This window comes from Nuphar pumila, chromosome 6, assembly GCF_984573655.1.
Source record: "Nuphar pumila chromosome 6, dmNupPumi1.hap1.1, whole genome shotgun sequence".
NCBI lineage: Eukaryota > Viridiplantae > Streptophyta > Magnoliopsida > Nymphaeales > Nymphaeaceae > Nuphar > Nuphar pumila.
Genome location: NC_143254.1, coordinates 95,875,418 through 95,892,775, shown reverse-complemented (window position 1 = coordinate 95,892,775; position 17,358 = coordinate 95,875,418). Strand labels below are relative to the sequence as shown.

General features: G+C 38.4%; 1 protein-coding gene across 1 annotated transcript; it reads right to left on the bottom strand.

Annotated features, from left to right (window-relative positions):
- Positions 1 to 1,620: 1,620 nt before the first annotated feature.
- On the bottom strand, positions 1,621 to 16,695 carry LOC149835278 (protein TPR3-like). The gene is made up of 24 exons (XM_090010483.1): positions 16,616 to 16,695; positions 16,346 to 16,525; positions 16,103 to 16,216; positions 15,833 to 15,991; positions 15,518 to 15,695; positions 15,284 to 15,404; positions 15,021 to 15,133; positions 14,731 to 14,896; positions 14,267 to 14,376; positions 13,379 to 13,448; positions 13,144 to 13,220; positions 12,392 to 12,487; positions 12,223 to 12,318; positions 11,958 to 12,085; positions 11,600 to 11,834; positions 11,327 to 11,488; positions 10,512 to 10,658; positions 4,526 to 4,636; positions 4,278 to 4,457; positions 4,070 to 4,198; positions 3,867 to 3,962; positions 3,491 to 3,679; positions 2,634 to 2,800; positions 1,621 to 1,831 (listed from the first exon to the last, which is right to left on the bottom strand). The coding sequence occupies exons 1-24, from the start codon at positions 16,693 to 16,695 to the stop codon at positions 1,621 to 1,623; spliced, it is 3,315 nt and encodes a 1,104-aa protein (XP_089866609.1).
- Between the last annotated feature and the right edge of the window lie 663 nt (positions 16,696 to 17,358).

Below are 17,358 nucleotides of genomic sequence, written 5' to 3'. Positions count from 1 at the left end.
ACCCACGGACCATCACGTTCCAAAAGAAGAGATTGGGCTGTTGGGTGCTGCAAAAGATGAACTCTGCATCACCCATATCCCCGCAAGACATGTACATGTAGAGGAGCTGGCTGGAGAGGAAGAAGTAATTAGAGAGGCCGAGTTTGAAGACTCTCCCATGAATCTATCTCCCATAATTAACAGAGAGTAAACAAGCAGACTTCTGCAACTCACGAGCGATGGATTCTACCTCGCCTCTGAAACCTTTCTTTTTTCCTACCCATTGATTGCTAACATTCTTGGTGTCTCTTGGACTGCATTTTGTTAGAGAGAGAGTGGGGAGTCTGAAGAATTTTTCTGCTTTTCTTGGTTGTGTCTGTGTGTTAGGAGGTAGTAAGTTTAGGTTTTGGCCGAGAGGGACGGTGGAGGGGTTTTGGTATCCAACCGTTAGTAACATCCTCAGTTCAGCTAAGGTGGTGGGAAGTATTTATTTATACCACATTTATTATAGCGGTAATGTATGATTTTCAAGGAAAAATAACGGGGTAAGAATGAAATTAAAGGTTTTTAACCACCACGGGGTCGCCAGCATGGCCAGTGGGGTGGTTGTGAGGGTGCTGAGATGAAGGCACCGGATCAAACCCCGCTAACGCACAGGCGTTTCTGTAGTTTTTGGTGCCACATAAGGCAGGGTGGTCGTGGTGCCTCACCTGGGGTTTTCCTCGCTTCAGCGAGGGTTTGTTTTTTTAGCCTAGTTGAAACTCACCAGGTATGGATGCAAACGGGGTGGGTATGGGTATGGGTTGGGTTACGCAAAGCTTGGCCTGACATTGAATCCAGTTTTGGATCTAGACTTAGCTCTGATCTCATACTGATGTCGTCGATCCAGTTATGAGTTCTTGAGGGCCTTTTTTTGTGAAACTCCAAACAAGATGTAGAATGAAAATTTTGGCAACTATGAAGCACAAGTGGGCATGTGCGTGAATGCCCTTGTTTGGGAAATTCCCCGGCTGTAAGCATGGAATCAGGAGAGTTAAGTCATGCAGATCCAGTGATCGGGCCTAGTACTTTACAAGATCAGAAAAGACCCATTACCTGCGATCATGTGAACACTGCATGTGTACGTGTAACACATACCAGAATGACTAAAACCAAGCAAAAAATCCAGGAAATTTGAAACGTTCCCAAACGATGTAAGGTTAAGAAGGGAAAAAATAAATCAATTAATCTTGAAGTCTATCAGTCTACAAAATCAAATAAGAATGAGAAGACAAGAAAACTAACAAAAGAATATGATGAATGAGCTATACACTAACTAAACAAAATTACATTGAATGCATTTCTTATCCACACGATACAGTTCTATATTTTCCTTCAACTTTGGCATGAAACCTGTCGATGATGAACCGATCATAGGCCTAACCTTCATAGACAATATAATGCTCAGCTTTCCAAAACTAGAACCTGTTAAAGGCCACGCAGCGATTGTTGCCGATGCTTTACACTGTACAGATGTCTTGGTCATGCTGCCAAACAGCTTCAGGTAGCCAATCTTTTGAAATGGCCACAACTTTGCAGCTCACAAAAATTAAAAAGGAATGGCTGCTTTGGAACATATGAAAAACAGTTGGATACCATTGATCAATTTGATGATGGTTGTTCAGAGATTGTAGAACCTGTTGCTGTTCGACTAATAGTTAATCCTAGGTCATTTTCGGTAGGTGGCACAGTTCCCCATTTGCCTTCGGACTCTAATGGCTCCAAAACATGAACACCACCGTCTGTTAGTCCTAATGCAAATTGATTTGCTTGGGATGGATGTGCTGCAATAACTGACGGATATACAGTTGAGCTGCACGATAAGGAAAAAGAAATTGTTAACCAAACACCAGAGTATTGCCAGTATGAATAAATTCATAAATAGGTACAGTGGTCAGAGGAGGCATAGAAGCTAAACAGATGGGCTAAAATGGTTACTGTTCCTTCTTACATAAGCAAACATAGCTGTGTGCAAGTTACACGGGGATAAGTCTCTGGTGTGGATGTGCATACTGTATCAATGAGTTGAAAGGAGCAATATGTTATTGCTTGTGTTCTTTTTCAAGTGACTATAGACTTACAGTTATGATCTACATGGTTTGTTTGGTGGGGATCAACTTTTGAATCACCGGAATCTGGTGTTGCAGTTCTTTCTGGTGATTCAAAAACCAATGACCATAAATGCACCGATTTTGCACGACTTAAGAAAAAGCTTGTTTTTTCTTTTAATCGGTAAAAACACAAGGGTTGATCTCTAACAAATTGACTATGCAGAACACATCTACAGGATCAGATTGAGCCAAAACAACTTGCACCTGTGAGTTTCAACTCATTGATACCGTATGCACATCCACACCAAAGACTTATCCTGTGTGTGTGTACACCTATGAGTTTCAACTCATTGATACTATATGCACATCGGCACCAAAAACTTATCCTATACATGTATACTTATATGTATATGTGGATCATGGAGACATAAAGTAGATCAAGGGAAAAAGTCTAGGGAAATGAACAGATGCGTATGATTGTACAATTTCATGAACTTTCAGTTTTCACTTGTTCAGGCAAAAACATAACTCCTCCCAAAACATCTGCCATGTCTCAACTTATACCTGATGTTTGAAGGCAAATATGTGGTTGGGCTTATTCGGCATCTTAGTCTCAGCATGGGTGCGCTAAACACACCCACACTTCCATCCATGAAGGCAGTATATATTAATTTGCTATCACATGAATATGTTGCATGAGTAATAGGGGCTTCTGATTCTTGTGGTACCCACTGGTAGAAAACAATAAAAGTCTCAGTTAGCATCTCATATACAAAAAACATTCATAAAAAACAGAAAATATAATATTTGAGATGCATGCATAAGCAAGGAGTTCCATCTGCAGCATAAGCAAATTCATGTTTGATTACCAGCCATGATACCAACATTACAAGGGTAGAAACATGTCTGGACAAATGCAACCAATGATAAATGTATATGCTAGTCATACAGAAAAGGTCCTTAATCACCATTGCCATGAGAATTTATCCTATCTGCAGAATCAACTTCATGAGTCCCATCCACTCGTTCCTATTTATCATGTAACCGTAGCTAATAGGATTTCTTTCACATTCATATGAACTGTTTCATTTAAAGCCTTAATTTATCTGTATTCTTCTATTTTTTCTTGACTTTCATCTGTGAAGTAAATCTTTTAAAATGAACAAAGTTTTCATTTCCCATATTTTGGAATCTAGGACACCTTGTTGTCAAAATGATTTGTGCTTGTTAAAAAGTGGCAGAGTGTCTTTGCAAGTGTCAATTACTCAAGCACCATGCTTGGATTTTCCTGATAGGGTCAAAGCACTTTGTGAAGTAGTTAGCCACAGACAAATGACTTCACATGCATGCATGCAGGCGGACACACACACCACACCCCCACAAAATGAGCAGAACATACAAGCCAAATATTTATAATGCACCTGTTTGAGACACCCCAGTTTGGAGGCTTCATATATTGCTATCTGTGTCTCATGTACAGCAAGGAAGTGTTTCTGATCTTGATGGAACTGTACACGTGTCTCAGCAAGAGGTGAAGGGACACGGCCAGTCGGAATCTGCAAGAACTCACTGGCAAGTTTATCCCATCTTTTAGTGCGCCATACGCATAACTGAAACATATTGCAATGTCATCACCAACTAGGACAGTAAACAAAATTTGATGTATTGACAAAGTGAGTTTTACAGAAAGAAATATATGCAATCATAGAAGGATACTAAGAAAAACTACCATGACCTGCAGGAGGAAATAAATAATAAGCTCCAAATAGACCTGATCTCTTAGACTACTTGACATACCTGAGCATCAGCACCAGATGATACAAGCACATTTAAAGGCTTTGAGAAAGCAAGACCTGTGACTCTTTTCATATGACCTCTAATCCTTCTTCTCACCTGAAAAAGATATGTAACCAGGATCCTCAGATTCTTGAGCACAGACAGTTAAATGTAAGATCTTCATTGGTATGGCAAGTTCACATAAAATCACACAAGGAGATGACCTGATCAATGCGGACATTGTAGATTTGGATTGTTGAGTCATCCATGCCTATTGCAATTACGTTGTTATCTTGTGGATGGAAAGCAAGAAAGGTAGCTGCTGGTGGTGGAGGCTTAAAAGTTTCCATTGTCTGCAATGCTCAATATGTGATTCAGTAAGCATCAATAGCTTAAATTCCTAGCAGCAATATCATGGTGTCCATAGCTTACCTTAAATGTCACCATATTAAAGAGGGATATTTTTGCTCCCGATGATGAAATGACATAAGAATCATTCTTTGATAGAGCAAAGCAGGAAACAGCTTCTTCGGGGTCTCTGCCACTTATTTCATTAGTCATTAATATCCCACTTGATGGTTGCCACAACTGAGGTGGTATGCTAGCAGTTGCCTATATCAAAAAGATCAGTTGAGTGAACTATATAGAGAAGGGGAACATGAATCATTGTCAACCTTTACCTTTCCAGATGGATTTCGTTCACTTCGCTGCCATTTCCAGAGCTTGTGAATGGCATTGGATGCAAGTGCCAATATTTCAACCCCAGAACTAGTATAGGTCAAACTAGAAATCTAAAAGAAAATGAGTATAAGCTTCTACCTTCATGATGGTTATAAAATTAAAATCTGCACATCTACAATAACAAAAAGAAGGATAGCAAAATTCTTGCAAAACGATTAATGTGAAATCCCACAATGGGAACAGCAATACCATGCGATCAATTAGTGCGACTTATGAGGAGCGACTTATGAGGAGTGGATCATCCTAAATTTGAAAGATTGTATGCAATAGATTTCTAAAAGATAACCAAACTAGACAATTGAGGAGGTTCTACTTCTGAGTAACTAAGAAAATTCAAATAACCATGGTGCAACATTCTAACAGAAACATTCATGCATGGTAGATAATCATAGATCACATTAATCATGAAACTTGTGTCAATCTTATGGGCACAACCTGGATGTTTCAGAACTTAAAGCAAAACAGGCATAGGTTAGACAAGTCAATGTAACAAAATGAGACTGATGACCATGTAGCAGTATTAAGAGGAAACGTGCAGTAAATATGAAAAAGTTTAAGGTGATAGGTTTTGTACAAGAAAGATAACATATAAAATGAGAAAATGCTTACCACATTTAGTTGGGAAGAGCATGATAATGGAGAGAAAATATGCAGTACATGTTCAGGAGACATCAAAAATATTTCGAATTAGTTTAAGCATATGACTTTGAGAGAAAACATGCCATGACCTTACAGTTTTATTTAAACCAGTAGGGATAAGATTTAAGTTTTCAAATATCTCATACTTCAAGCTAGACATTTGGTCTGCAATTAATCTGGGAAAACAAGTGGAAGGATCAAAACCTTTAAGACACCCTATTCTATGTATATTTTCATCATTGATTACAACTAGGTCAACTTTTTATCTATTTTTCTAAAAGAGTTTGGACAGTTTTGATTAATGAATGATGTAAAGAACCAATGTTGGAGTCCAATTTTGTATGTTGGAATCCAATTTTGTAATTCAACCTACCATCAATAGTTTGTGATACGCTTAATCAGCAAGTGAAATTCTATGTCATGATCTCCAAGGATTCTATTCTTACAATCCTTAGTTCAAGCCATGGTTATAATGTGTCCATTGAAAAAACAGCAAGAAGTTTACCTACCATGTCTAAGTTACATCCTCACATGAACCTTTCTCATGATTCATTTTTAGATTGAAATAATGAATCATTATCACTTTCAGCCTCTTGAAACTAGGTATGACATTTAGGGCATGTTTGTGTGCCACAATGTACGTGTTAGGAAAACGGCAAGCAAGAAACAACCGAAGGAAACAATCAAACTAAACACAACAAAGACACAGAGATTTACTTGAAAAAACCTCTCCTCAAATCAGAGAGAGAGTAAAAAACCATGGTCACCCAGAGGAAAACTTTATTGCTCTTCTTCGACTGTTACAAGGGAGAAAGAAAAGAAAGAATTTATAAGGCAAAGGCGACAACCCTAAACCTAAACAAGTCAGGTCTGATCCATAAGAAACCGGGTCTCAAACATAAGCCCCAAAAAAAAAATCTTCCGGGGGGCGCTGCCCCCCACGACCCCCCACCAGGGGGGAGCCTCCGGACCCCCTTCCTGCAAGGGCAAAAACACTGAATCAGGCTCCACAACTCATCAGTACGGGCCCCATGTGTTTCTGTAGGACCACAGTCTCCAGTTGAAACACGAGTCTCTTCCCGCGAGGAGAGAGCCCTGTTTTCCAATAGGAGCTACCTATTTTCAGTGGAAACAAAGTCCTATAGGCAGTGGTTGGACTTTGTTCCCACAGAGAGCAGCTCCGTGCAGGACAATACATAGAGCCCCTCACTGCAGCACACAAGCTTGCCCTTAAGTTATGCATTTTTATGCAATTTTTTGCAGAATATTGTACAGAATGGAACCCAAGTACCCAACGTATCTCCTTGGTGCACTGTTGACATTCGCTATGATAGACCATTTTTACAAGAACAAAATTCAAATAAAAGTAATTTATTTCTTTTCCTATGTAACATGAAATTCTTTTGAAGCCCCAGTGTACCCATGTCGACATGGTGCAGGTGTGGGTGCAATCTAATGAGGTTCAATTATGGTTAATGCATATCAAACCATTTTTCATCATGCTTTGGACTCAATCAACTAAGACCAAGTTTAAAATGGAGTCAAGGGTCAACCCTCTACCCCCTTTTCCTCCTCGAATACCTGCTACCAGTGTTGTGAAAAGCGTTGAGGCGTAGCGAGGCGCTCAACCAAAAACCGAGGCGAGGCGTAAGCCTTGAGGCGTAAAGCGTAAGCCTCAAAAAAAAATTTTGAAAACTTTTAAAAAATTATAAAAAAATATCTAAAAATACAAATAAATAAAGAAATGCGTTATTGATGAAATTGACAACCAATAAGAAATAGAAAATGTCAAATAAGTACTAAAAAATATAAGATTAACATATAAAAGTAACTAAAACCTGATTACATAACTAAAAAATATATGAGATTAGCCTACAAAAGTTAAAATATATGGGATTAACCTATAAAAGTTAAAATATATGAGATTATTCTAAAAAATATGAGATTAACATATAAAAGTAACTAAAAAATTGATTACATAACTGGAAAATATATGAGATTAACTAAAAGAAATTAAAATATATGAGATTATTCTAAAAATATGAGATTAACGTATAAAACCTAACATCAAACCATGACAGTATATCATACACCTAACATCAAACCATGGCAGTAGAAGTAAATTTAGCCACAAACAACTTAGTTATTGTATTGTGGAATAATTAAAGATTGATAAAATTGATTAAATACTTAGTATCAAGAGCATTTACATTATTATACCATAAAATAAGTTTGTTTGCATGTGCACACAGTGTTCTGGCCAATGAATGGAAACTCTAAATAAAGTAAAGTAAAAGGGTAAAGAAGACATGAGAGGGATCCCCAACATGAAAAGAGATCTGATATTTTTTTATGACATAAGAAGTGAACCAATACAATTAGCCAGAATCCTATATATTCCCAAACCTATACCATGTGCTTGAAGTTAGACTATTGGATTTGATTCCTGAATTAGTTATACTTGTCAAATTATGTGTTGAAAACTACGTTTCTATAAGCTAAGTAACCAGTGAAACTATGGTTCTCTTTACTGATCCAACTGTGATTTGCATCTTTTTATGAGACAGCGTGCAAAATACAACACTCCCAGTGTGGATGCTATTGAGAAAGCAAGAACAGTTCAACTGTTACAGTTGTATAAACTGCAGTGAAACAACCGTGACACTTTCATTAACGTGACACCCTTTTCTAAGATCTAGTTATTTAACTAATCCTAGGGATGATGTTTCTATATATATACCTATATATCCATTATTTTTGTAGAATAAGATTTAAGTCTGAGCAGAAAATTGGCCTATTGTTGGCCCATCTTTAAATTCTTGTATAATAGTCTACTACACTTCTAATCTTACTAAAAGTGAATCTAACTTATTGCTTATGACTTGAATAGTAAATTCCAGGACAAACTAATTAAAGTTGAACGATTAAACCTATACAAAGATTCTCACAAAGCACATATGAACAGACACACCACAGGGAGCCCTTTGGAGTGGAGATAATAATAGATCGATAAGAGAATCCTGGTATTAATTCTGTGTAAAAAGGTGAATGTGGATATGATGAACATATAAGTGATCACTTTATTGAAGGGGAAAAGTGGGCATGAAAATCAATTATATAATTTCCTTCTTCGATAGGCATGTATCTATGGATTATATATAGAGAGATTCAGATGGCATATGCTAGCTGTTGGAGAGTATAATTTGCTAATGACATAGGATAAAGTTAATTAACACTTAGTTCTTAATTTCATAAGGGGGTTTACTGTTTTCATACAACTTGCAAAAGATTGGTGTTTGAGTTAGACTCCCACTGCATAAAAGTTAGAAAAAGTTGGAGAGAAAATTCAATAGGACAAAACCAGTGTTATTAAAAGCCTCACCTTGAGGCGCGTACGCCTCACCTTGAGGCGCACCTCGCTCTGAGGCGTACGCCTCAAGGCGTATGAGGCGTGCGCCTCAAGGCGTATGAGGCGTGCGCCTCAGGGCTTTTGCGCCTTATGCCTGCGCCTCAAGGCACAAAGCCCCTCGCCTTGAGGCGAGGCGCGCTTTTTGCGCCTTGAGGCACGTTTTTAATAACACTGCCTGCTACCTTTGACACTCCAGTAACCCTCCTTCTCGACTGTCGACTTTCAGCAACCTCCCTCTTGATGAAAATCTTCGGCGAGCTCCCTTCATGTCTATGATGACACTTTCAGTGGTAAAACTTGGTGAGTCAACTCATAACTTGGCCAAGTTGACTCGTATCGGCTACCAACCAATCCAAAATTTCAGTATAACTCAGTTTAAACCAAATTCATATGAGTTTTAGTATTAACTCAGTCAAATCAACCAAAATTGAGTCAACCGAGTCTCACACTGACTCGGCTGAGTGAGACATGCCTTCATTCTCAAATTTTAAATTTTTATTATGGCATAATGGGGCAAATCATATTTTATACCTCATTATATCCTTCCTGGTCGGATAGGTGAGACACCCTTTAACCTTATATAGAAGCAAGTGGGAGTAGCCTTCATGGTCAAATAGGCAAGACACACGCTAACTTTATACAAAAGCAAGGAGTAGTTTTGGTCGATATGGGACTAAAATATGTATCTTTTCTTTTTGTGTCTCCCATTAAATGAAAGAAAAGTGCATTCCTAAACAGCTGTCAAGCGTGAATGGAAGTGAGCCGTTACTTTGCTTATTAGTGAATGGCAAAAATGCCACTCATAAAACAAGAGATGACTTATCATTTAAACTCTCGAATAAAGTCTATTTCCTTGAATTCCAACGACCCATTGGAATTCTTCAAAAAAACAGAATTTTATAGATAAAAATCCGTAAAAATTGGTGAAAATGCTCACAAAAAATATTTTTTATTGTAAAAATATAAATGAACAATATAACCTTGAGAAAATTGGGTAATTCTTGGGCATTAAATTTAGAAAATTGTACTTTAAAATATACACTCTTTGAAAAATATTTTTATATTTATAATATATGGTTTATAGGACTCTTTATTTTATTTGAATATGTTGAATTTTGTTGGTAATGAAATTATAAATAATATATTTATTAATTATTTTAATGAATTACAAAAAAAAACCATGACTCACACGAGTAGATGAGTTGATAGAAGCACCCATATTATATATATATATATATATATATATATATATATATATATATATATGTATATATCATAGTCACTTGTATCGTTAAAGGAAATTTCTCGGTGAGGGTATTTCTCAGAGAGATTTTCAAAAGTTGATAAATCTCGAGAGTTTAAAAAATTGAAAAAATATAAATAACAACAAAGCAGCTAAGAAAATAATAGTTTTGCATTATTTTTTTTTCAAAAATATAAAGAAACTTATTATTTTCTTAACTTTTTTATGACAAAGGCAGGATGTCAACATAGGACACATAATTTATTGAACCAGTGTCATCCCCATTGTACTCATTTATTTAATTGATCCATGTCATTTTCCTCCTAATCTTTGACCTAACCTTTTATAATCCAACTATACTTCCCACAGTAGGCATATTTTAAACTGAGTTTTACTGACATCGTCTGAAATGCCCTGTCATGTCATAAGAACAATTTATACTGCAGTAAAATAAATCTTGTAGTTGCAATAAATAGAATAGTTATTATTATTTGATTCAATTTCCATAACAACCAGAATGAATAGATTGCAATTATTCAGGGATCAGCTTACCAATCACTTTGTTATACTCAAAGAACAATTCATTTCATAATATTTCTGCTTTAGTTAAAGGAAATAATCAAGAGATTCATACCTTGGCAGCTGATAGCTTATCAGGTAACCGCAAAGAGCAACACTGTAATGGTTCAGTGATTTCAGTAAGCTTCCAAACTTTCGATTGGTCCATTGACTCATCAGTTTCTCTTGGTTTAACATCCACTTCTGTTTGGTTTTCTCTATTCTAGAGAGAGAGAAAAAGATAAGCTAACCAAATTTTTCAAAATGAAAAATAAATTCAGATTTCAACAAAATTCATTTTTAAAAATGGACACTCAAGTGAATTCTAAATTCTAAACAGCAAGTTGAGATGAAACAGTCAGACAATCCAATCCTAACTGGAAGAATTTTTGGTCTGCAACGTAGCAGTCTTGCATGATACCACTGACATGGTGCTAATGATATATTGATGTTTCTGATACAATCCAGACAATTAGCAGAAATAAGCATAAAGTACTGGTTTATATATATGCCTAAGCCACCTTCGTATTAAGGTCACCAAGAACCCGCTTTTAAAGAACAAGAAGCATAGGGTAATGCATAGAAAGATAAAAGTTAATGAACCTTTACACATAGCTCAATCTGCATCCAAGTAAGACTAAGATGCAGCCAAGAAACCAAAACTGAAACCATGTTCATAATTGAATTTGCAGACAGAGATGGCAGTGGTAGATTTACCAATGGAACAGAAGCTGCCACTGGCATGGAATGCTGTCCAATTCCAATACTTGTTCCACCAGCATCACTAACAGCTCCCAGTGAACTAATCACAGATGGCTGCAAAATAAATCACGAATTGATGAAACAGATCCAAAAAAAAGCCAAAAGAAAAGGAAAAAAAAGACCTCAAACCTTTGCAGCCTCAGAAGCAACTCTAGAAGCATCAAAGGAACGACTCTCAAGGGTATGTAGCAGCTGAAGCCCATCAGCATTTGCTAATATCTTGAAACCATTATCAGCTGTAGACACTGCTAAAAGTGTCCCTCCTTTGTTAAAACGAATACGAGGACAAGACTGCACATGCCAACAGATGTTAGTTTGCATTTAATAAGAAGCCAACTTTGAAGTCAAAGAAAAAAAAACACCCAAATGGTTTACACATGAACGGCCTATTCCTATACATACAGGCAATCCTCCATCTGCATCAGTGGTTGTTAGAAGGTTGACATTGTCCATATCCCAAAATTTAATCTGGAACTCATCACCAGCAGCCAAAAATCGATTTTTAGTAGTATCAAATTGAATAACTCCTGTAGATCGCTTCCAGAACCCTAGATATGTTCCTTTTACTGCTGCTCCAGCTGCATTCCATTCAACAATGTAGGAATCTCCATCTTTACTTGTTCCACATAAAAACAATCTGCAAACTTTTACTAATAAAGTGAGATGCATCACCCACACATTTTCTATGAAAGGTAACTTATCATTCATAGAAATGGACAAAATGAATTAAGATTAACCATGGTGAAATAAAAACTCCAACCTTGTCCCATCAGCACTGTAGGCTATTGTGGTATACCAGCGACCAGGTGCATCATAATCAATTCTAGAACCCATGTTGTCATACAACCATGCCTTGATCTTCCCATCAAGAGCAGTGGAGAAGATAAACTATGAAAGGGAAGTAGGCATGAGATCAAAGTGAGCCCATCCGACTGAGCTAGAATAAATGAAGAATACAGTTTCGAACTGGAAAGAAAATATAACGCTGTATATTCCAAAAACTTTCAGGATCTGAAGTGACAAACCTGAACACTGTCCTTATCATGAGGACATACTGAATAAACAGGAGCTTCATGACCCTCAAATGTAAACTGTTTAGCACCAGTAGCTGCATCCCATACCTACTCGAAGAAGACCTTAGCAAATAAGGCTTCTGAATATCAAATATTTAATTTATATATCCAACCAACCAACCTTGATAGTCTTGTCATCCCCACAGGTAATTATACTGAGTTGTTTGTTAGGGTGAGCAAAAGCAATGTCATTAACACCTCCAACATGAGCGTCAATCTGAAAAGGATGAGAACAAACAGTTTCAGCATGCATAAGAGCTCCATCGTGCATGGTGTGGGCCTGCTGTGATGGAAGAGAAACAAAGAAGCAGCCAAATCTAGCAGCAGTTTATTAGGTTATTCCATTTCTAGAATTCAGAATTCATCCATGCAACTTAGTTGTAAGCACAATGTTCATTATATAGTTCCCATCATCTTCATACACAAAAGACATTTTCAAGGACCATTTGGTGTTTAGACCAGAGTTACCAGTCGAGGAAGCGGAAGCGGGAGCGGGAAGCGAGGCACTTTCAAAATTTTAGGAAGCGGGAAGCGTGGGATGACTTAGAAGAAAATTACGAACCGTCTCGGAAGCGACCTAGGAAGCGAACCGAAAGCGAGGGGGAAGTGAAAAAATAAAATTACAAAAAAAAAATGAAAAAATGGGAAAGCGAGGGGGGAAGCGCGCTTCCCTGCACGTTTTGGAAGCGCGACGTTTCGCGCTTCCGAAACGCGCTTCGGGGAAGCGTGCTTTCCCATGTGCCTAGGCGCTTCCGGTAACTCTGGTTTAGAAAAATATAGAGCTATTTTCATCTGTTAGCGTAAACAATAGGAGAAACTTGATATATCATCATAGAAGAGCAGGAAATAATTCTTATGGTACAAAGTACAAACCTCCAAGTGATTCCCCAGAATGTCATCTCCACCATGGAACGAGTATATGTGCACGATATACTTGGAATATGCAACACCTAGAACAATAAAAGGCCAGGCATGGAAGCAGACAGAATTACCAGTTAGTACCATAAAGTTTGCTGATCTAGATACCACCATAGTTCTCATGAACTTCAAGTAAGTCACAAATTGAAAGTTTAAATCCTTAGTAGAAAAAAGAAGGATCACCACGTACCAAATAGAGAGCCATCGGGACTCCACACTACACGGTTAACAGCTATAGCAGGATCCTTGACAAGTGCTGCCTGCACATGGTAATTAAGTGAAATTTGACCTTTTTCTTTCTTTTTCTTCCTATGACTAGGAAAATCAAATTCTCTTGCAAAGGAGACATGCACGTACTATCCAGTTGAATGTAAATACATTATGAATGTATCATATAAGGATTGGATTGTTCCCTGACTGAATGAGGCACGTACTAATCCAGTTGAGATCCTAGGACAAGATTATGATGGTACATGCGTATGTTCTCTTGACTGTAAATGTGGTTTTATATCAATGGAAAATGTTTTCAAAGGAACAGCAATTTTTTCAAGCCAAATGTGGTTGCCAAGTATCTTCAATACAATATCTCTAAACAAACTGTTTTTTCATTTTATTCTAATTCAATTGCCCAACAGAAGTCTTTTGAAAACCAATGTACTCATTGTCTCTAGCCAGCCCATTGAGAAAGTTACTTTGCAACTCTTCAATCACTTACAAGACTCAATGCCCTGTTTCCAAGTCTTTACAGCATGATAGAAAATAGGAGAGCCACAGCCTCTTCTTTGTATGCTATCCAAAGTGAGAACCTTATCATTAATGACTTAAACAAACAAAAGGTCGTGCTTCATTTCCCCACACAGATGGCTTTTATGAGGGCCACATCCCCAGGTTCATGGATGAAAAAAGGTGCAAAATGATGATAATAAGTCTTCATTGTCAAAATGGAACACAAAAATTGACAAATAAAAAGGCAAGAAAAGAAAGAATAATGAGAAAAAGACGACTGCAAAATACATGAAAAGGAGAAAGTTCCTTGGCATTTGCAGTCACAAAACATTGTCTGAGGAAACAAACGTACCTGCAGAGGCATTGAGCATGCTCCAACCCCCCAAAGCTTGAAATTCCTACATGCCAATCTTTCCTTTGATCCTACCTCCCATACTGCCACGTCACCGGCATTTGTGCCAACTACAGGATCATAAAATATAGACACAACAAGAGTGAGATCGTTAAGAAATAGAGGTGTGTGTTTTTGGCCTGCAAGAGTCTTTGAGCAAATTTTGTGCTGCCATATTTTCACATGATTGAATGCAATGTATGGGGATTCCTGAGGTCCTGAATTCCTGAAAATGGGACCAAAATGGCACAGTTGACAGGAAATTGAGTTATCATCTGTATATATGATAATTCAATTGTTCAGATTTTTCTCTACCATTATCTATGTGCTTCTAGTGGCACCAAGAGGATTTCTCAGGCTAGTTCATATCACCCCCAATTCAGAAAAAACAGATGATTCAAATCTCAAACGTCATGAAAGCTAACCAAGAAGCACAGTCCGCTGAACCGGGTGGAAATCCATGCTCATGACACATGAACCCTGACTGAGATTGCGAGCAACAGTCTTGGGCAAGTCGTTAAAGGAGTATAAGCTTTGAGCATGTAGCTGAGCAGGATACACCACAGGCAAAATATTCACTGGATGATTGACCTATAAGACATTTAAAAGCATACATCTCACAATCAAATCCACTGCTGCTTTATAATACATAAAGAGAAGATTCCAACAAAAGTTTTAGTAAAAGATTGGACCTTGCAACAAGCAAGTTACACACCTCATCAGATATTCGCATTGTTCTTGCTCTTTTCAACACATGCTCAAAATCAGGCGATGGATAATCTACTGAAGGGTTATCTGTAGGTGGCGTCCTTGGATTCTCCACTGAAGCTACAGCAGGAAAATGCCAGTCACCAAATTCACACACAAATTACTCAACATGTCAAGACAATAAAAGACTAAAAATGTTCTCAACAAAGAAGTCTTAGCCCAGAGATGAGTAGATGCCTGTTTTGTAAACAAACTCAACTAGTCAAATACCTGCATTTGCAGGACTGCCTAGGCCCATTGGCCGGTTAGAAGCTGCAGCATGATTGACAAGGGGATTGATCATCCAACCTACGACCGTAGGCGGAAGATGTCCTGGAGTCGGTTGGAAAGGCTGCACCAGTACATAAATACGTCCATACATCCCAATGTTAATCTAAGAAGCAATTTAATTCCTGACCAACTAGCACCTCGGTAAAAAGAGATATCAAGTGCGAGTTATCTTACAGCATGAGCACTCAATGCTGGGAATGCACCCGCTTTAGGAATAGCACCAATCCGTGAATTAGTTGCGGGTGACGGTGCACGCGCACCATTCGGTTGCCCACAACTGTGATCCACAAAAAGCGTCTTTACCTCTGGATCTGGCAGTGGATTCTTGCAGAGCTGATGTTGCCAGTTAAGACTACAAGAACACACACAAGGTCTCGATCTTTAATACAGAAACCATAGGCTCGATTCACCATCCAACGATCAAGCACGCCGGACCGAATTCACACAAATTTCAAGCGCAACCACAAGCAAAAGATTTGTGAAATTCACCTCTGATTGATGAGCGTCCGCAACCGCGCGGTCTTAACTGTGGGGAACTGCAGTTTGTCGCGGAACAGAGGGTTTGCTTCGATCAACCTCTTGATCTCGGACAGCACCATGCTCCGAGCCCATTTGGTGCCCCCACACTTGGAAAGCTCCTCGTGTTCTCTGAACCCAGTAACAGCGAAAAATCACCTCACAACCGATAGAATAAACAAAACCGTAGAACCAAAGAGCTTTACCATCAAAAGAAAGATCAAATAAAAAAACACGCCTAACCTGAAATTTTCAAGAGTCAAGAGCAGGGCTAACTGATTGAACAATTCCACATAGAACGACGAGAAAACCTTCAAATCTTTCATGAGGATTTCGAGGGCTTTCGCTCGATCTTGCCTGAACCAGAACAAGATTAAATCAACAGAGCCCATAGAAAAAGAAAGAAAAACCAAGAAGAAGAAAAGAAATTTCGGGCAAGAAATAAAAAAAAAAATCGAAGCGAATTTCTTCTGATCAGGGTTTTACTTATCCAACGCCTCTAGATACTTCTGCTTCCTTATCTCGAAGAAGATCTTCATCGAGTACCGATTATCGTCAATCTTAGTGAATCCCGAGAGGTACTTCTCCGCTTCCTCCCACTTTCCGTTACGAACTACATCCTCGAAATACTTCATATTGAAGTAAAACCCTGATTCCTCCTCCAACCTGAACACAAAACCACCGCAATCCCGCCGTAAAAAAAAACCCGCAAAAATCGCCGGAAAAAAAACACGAAAAACTACCGGAAAAACTCACTTGTGAACGCTCTCCTTGAACTTCTCTTCACCGAGGAACTGCAGTATCAAGAAAACGAGCTCTTTTCTGAGAGGAGACATCTCCGGGGACCCGGAAAGGGCCATCTAGCTCGTTCCCCCCGCCGGAAACCCCTCAAAGATCGGACAGATTAGCCTGAAAACCGATCGGAGAACGAAATCTTCCCTAGCAAGCTTCTTCAATTACGCAAAAGAAGACTAGGAACACAAACTTTGGCAAGAGAAAACAAGAAGAGTAGGACTGCCTGGCTTGCCAGACTCCTTTTTTATAAGACGATAAGCAAATCGACACTCTCAGAGAGAGAGGGAGAGTCCTACACGACGTCAGAATCACAGAGAAGATGAGACCGAGAAGGAAAGGAGAGAGATGATAAGCTATCAAACAATGAAAATCAGTCCATTATTATCGAATAAGCCACCGTACTTATCAACGATAGATTAATAAGTGCTAGGCTGATAAAGCTTCGATCGATGAGTCTGGTAGTTCTTGGACTGAACGGTGGGGGCCACACACTGCCTCGGGAAGTGCAAATGCGAAATGACGTAATTGCTCTTGCCTTGTTTTCCTTGTCCGCGTTGTTGTTGCGATTTGAGACGATAGTTTTCGGTTAGGGCGCGACGGTAATTTATGGAGAAGTCGGGGTTGGAATTCGGGGATTCTTGCCGTTCTTCGGTGTTTTTCTTTTTAATATAGAATAATTAATAACGGAGACGGAAAAGGAAAGA

What these genes read in the sequence shown, in the direction of transcription:
- LOC149835278 (XM_090010483.1), bottom strand. Translation starts at nt 16,695, where the DNA reads ATGTCTCCTCTCAGAAAAGAGCTCGTTTTCTTGATACTGCAGTTCCTC. An exon ending in TTAATATGGTGACATTTAAG is followed by an intron (nt 4,199 to 4,277) that starts GTAAGCTATGGA and finishes TGAGCATTGCAG; the next exon opens with ACAATGGAAACTTTTAAGCC. An exon ending in CATCTGGTGCTGATGCTCAG is followed by an intron (nt 3,680 to 3,866) that starts GTATGTCAAGTA and finishes AATATGTTTCAG; the next exon opens with TTATGCGTATGGCGCACTAA.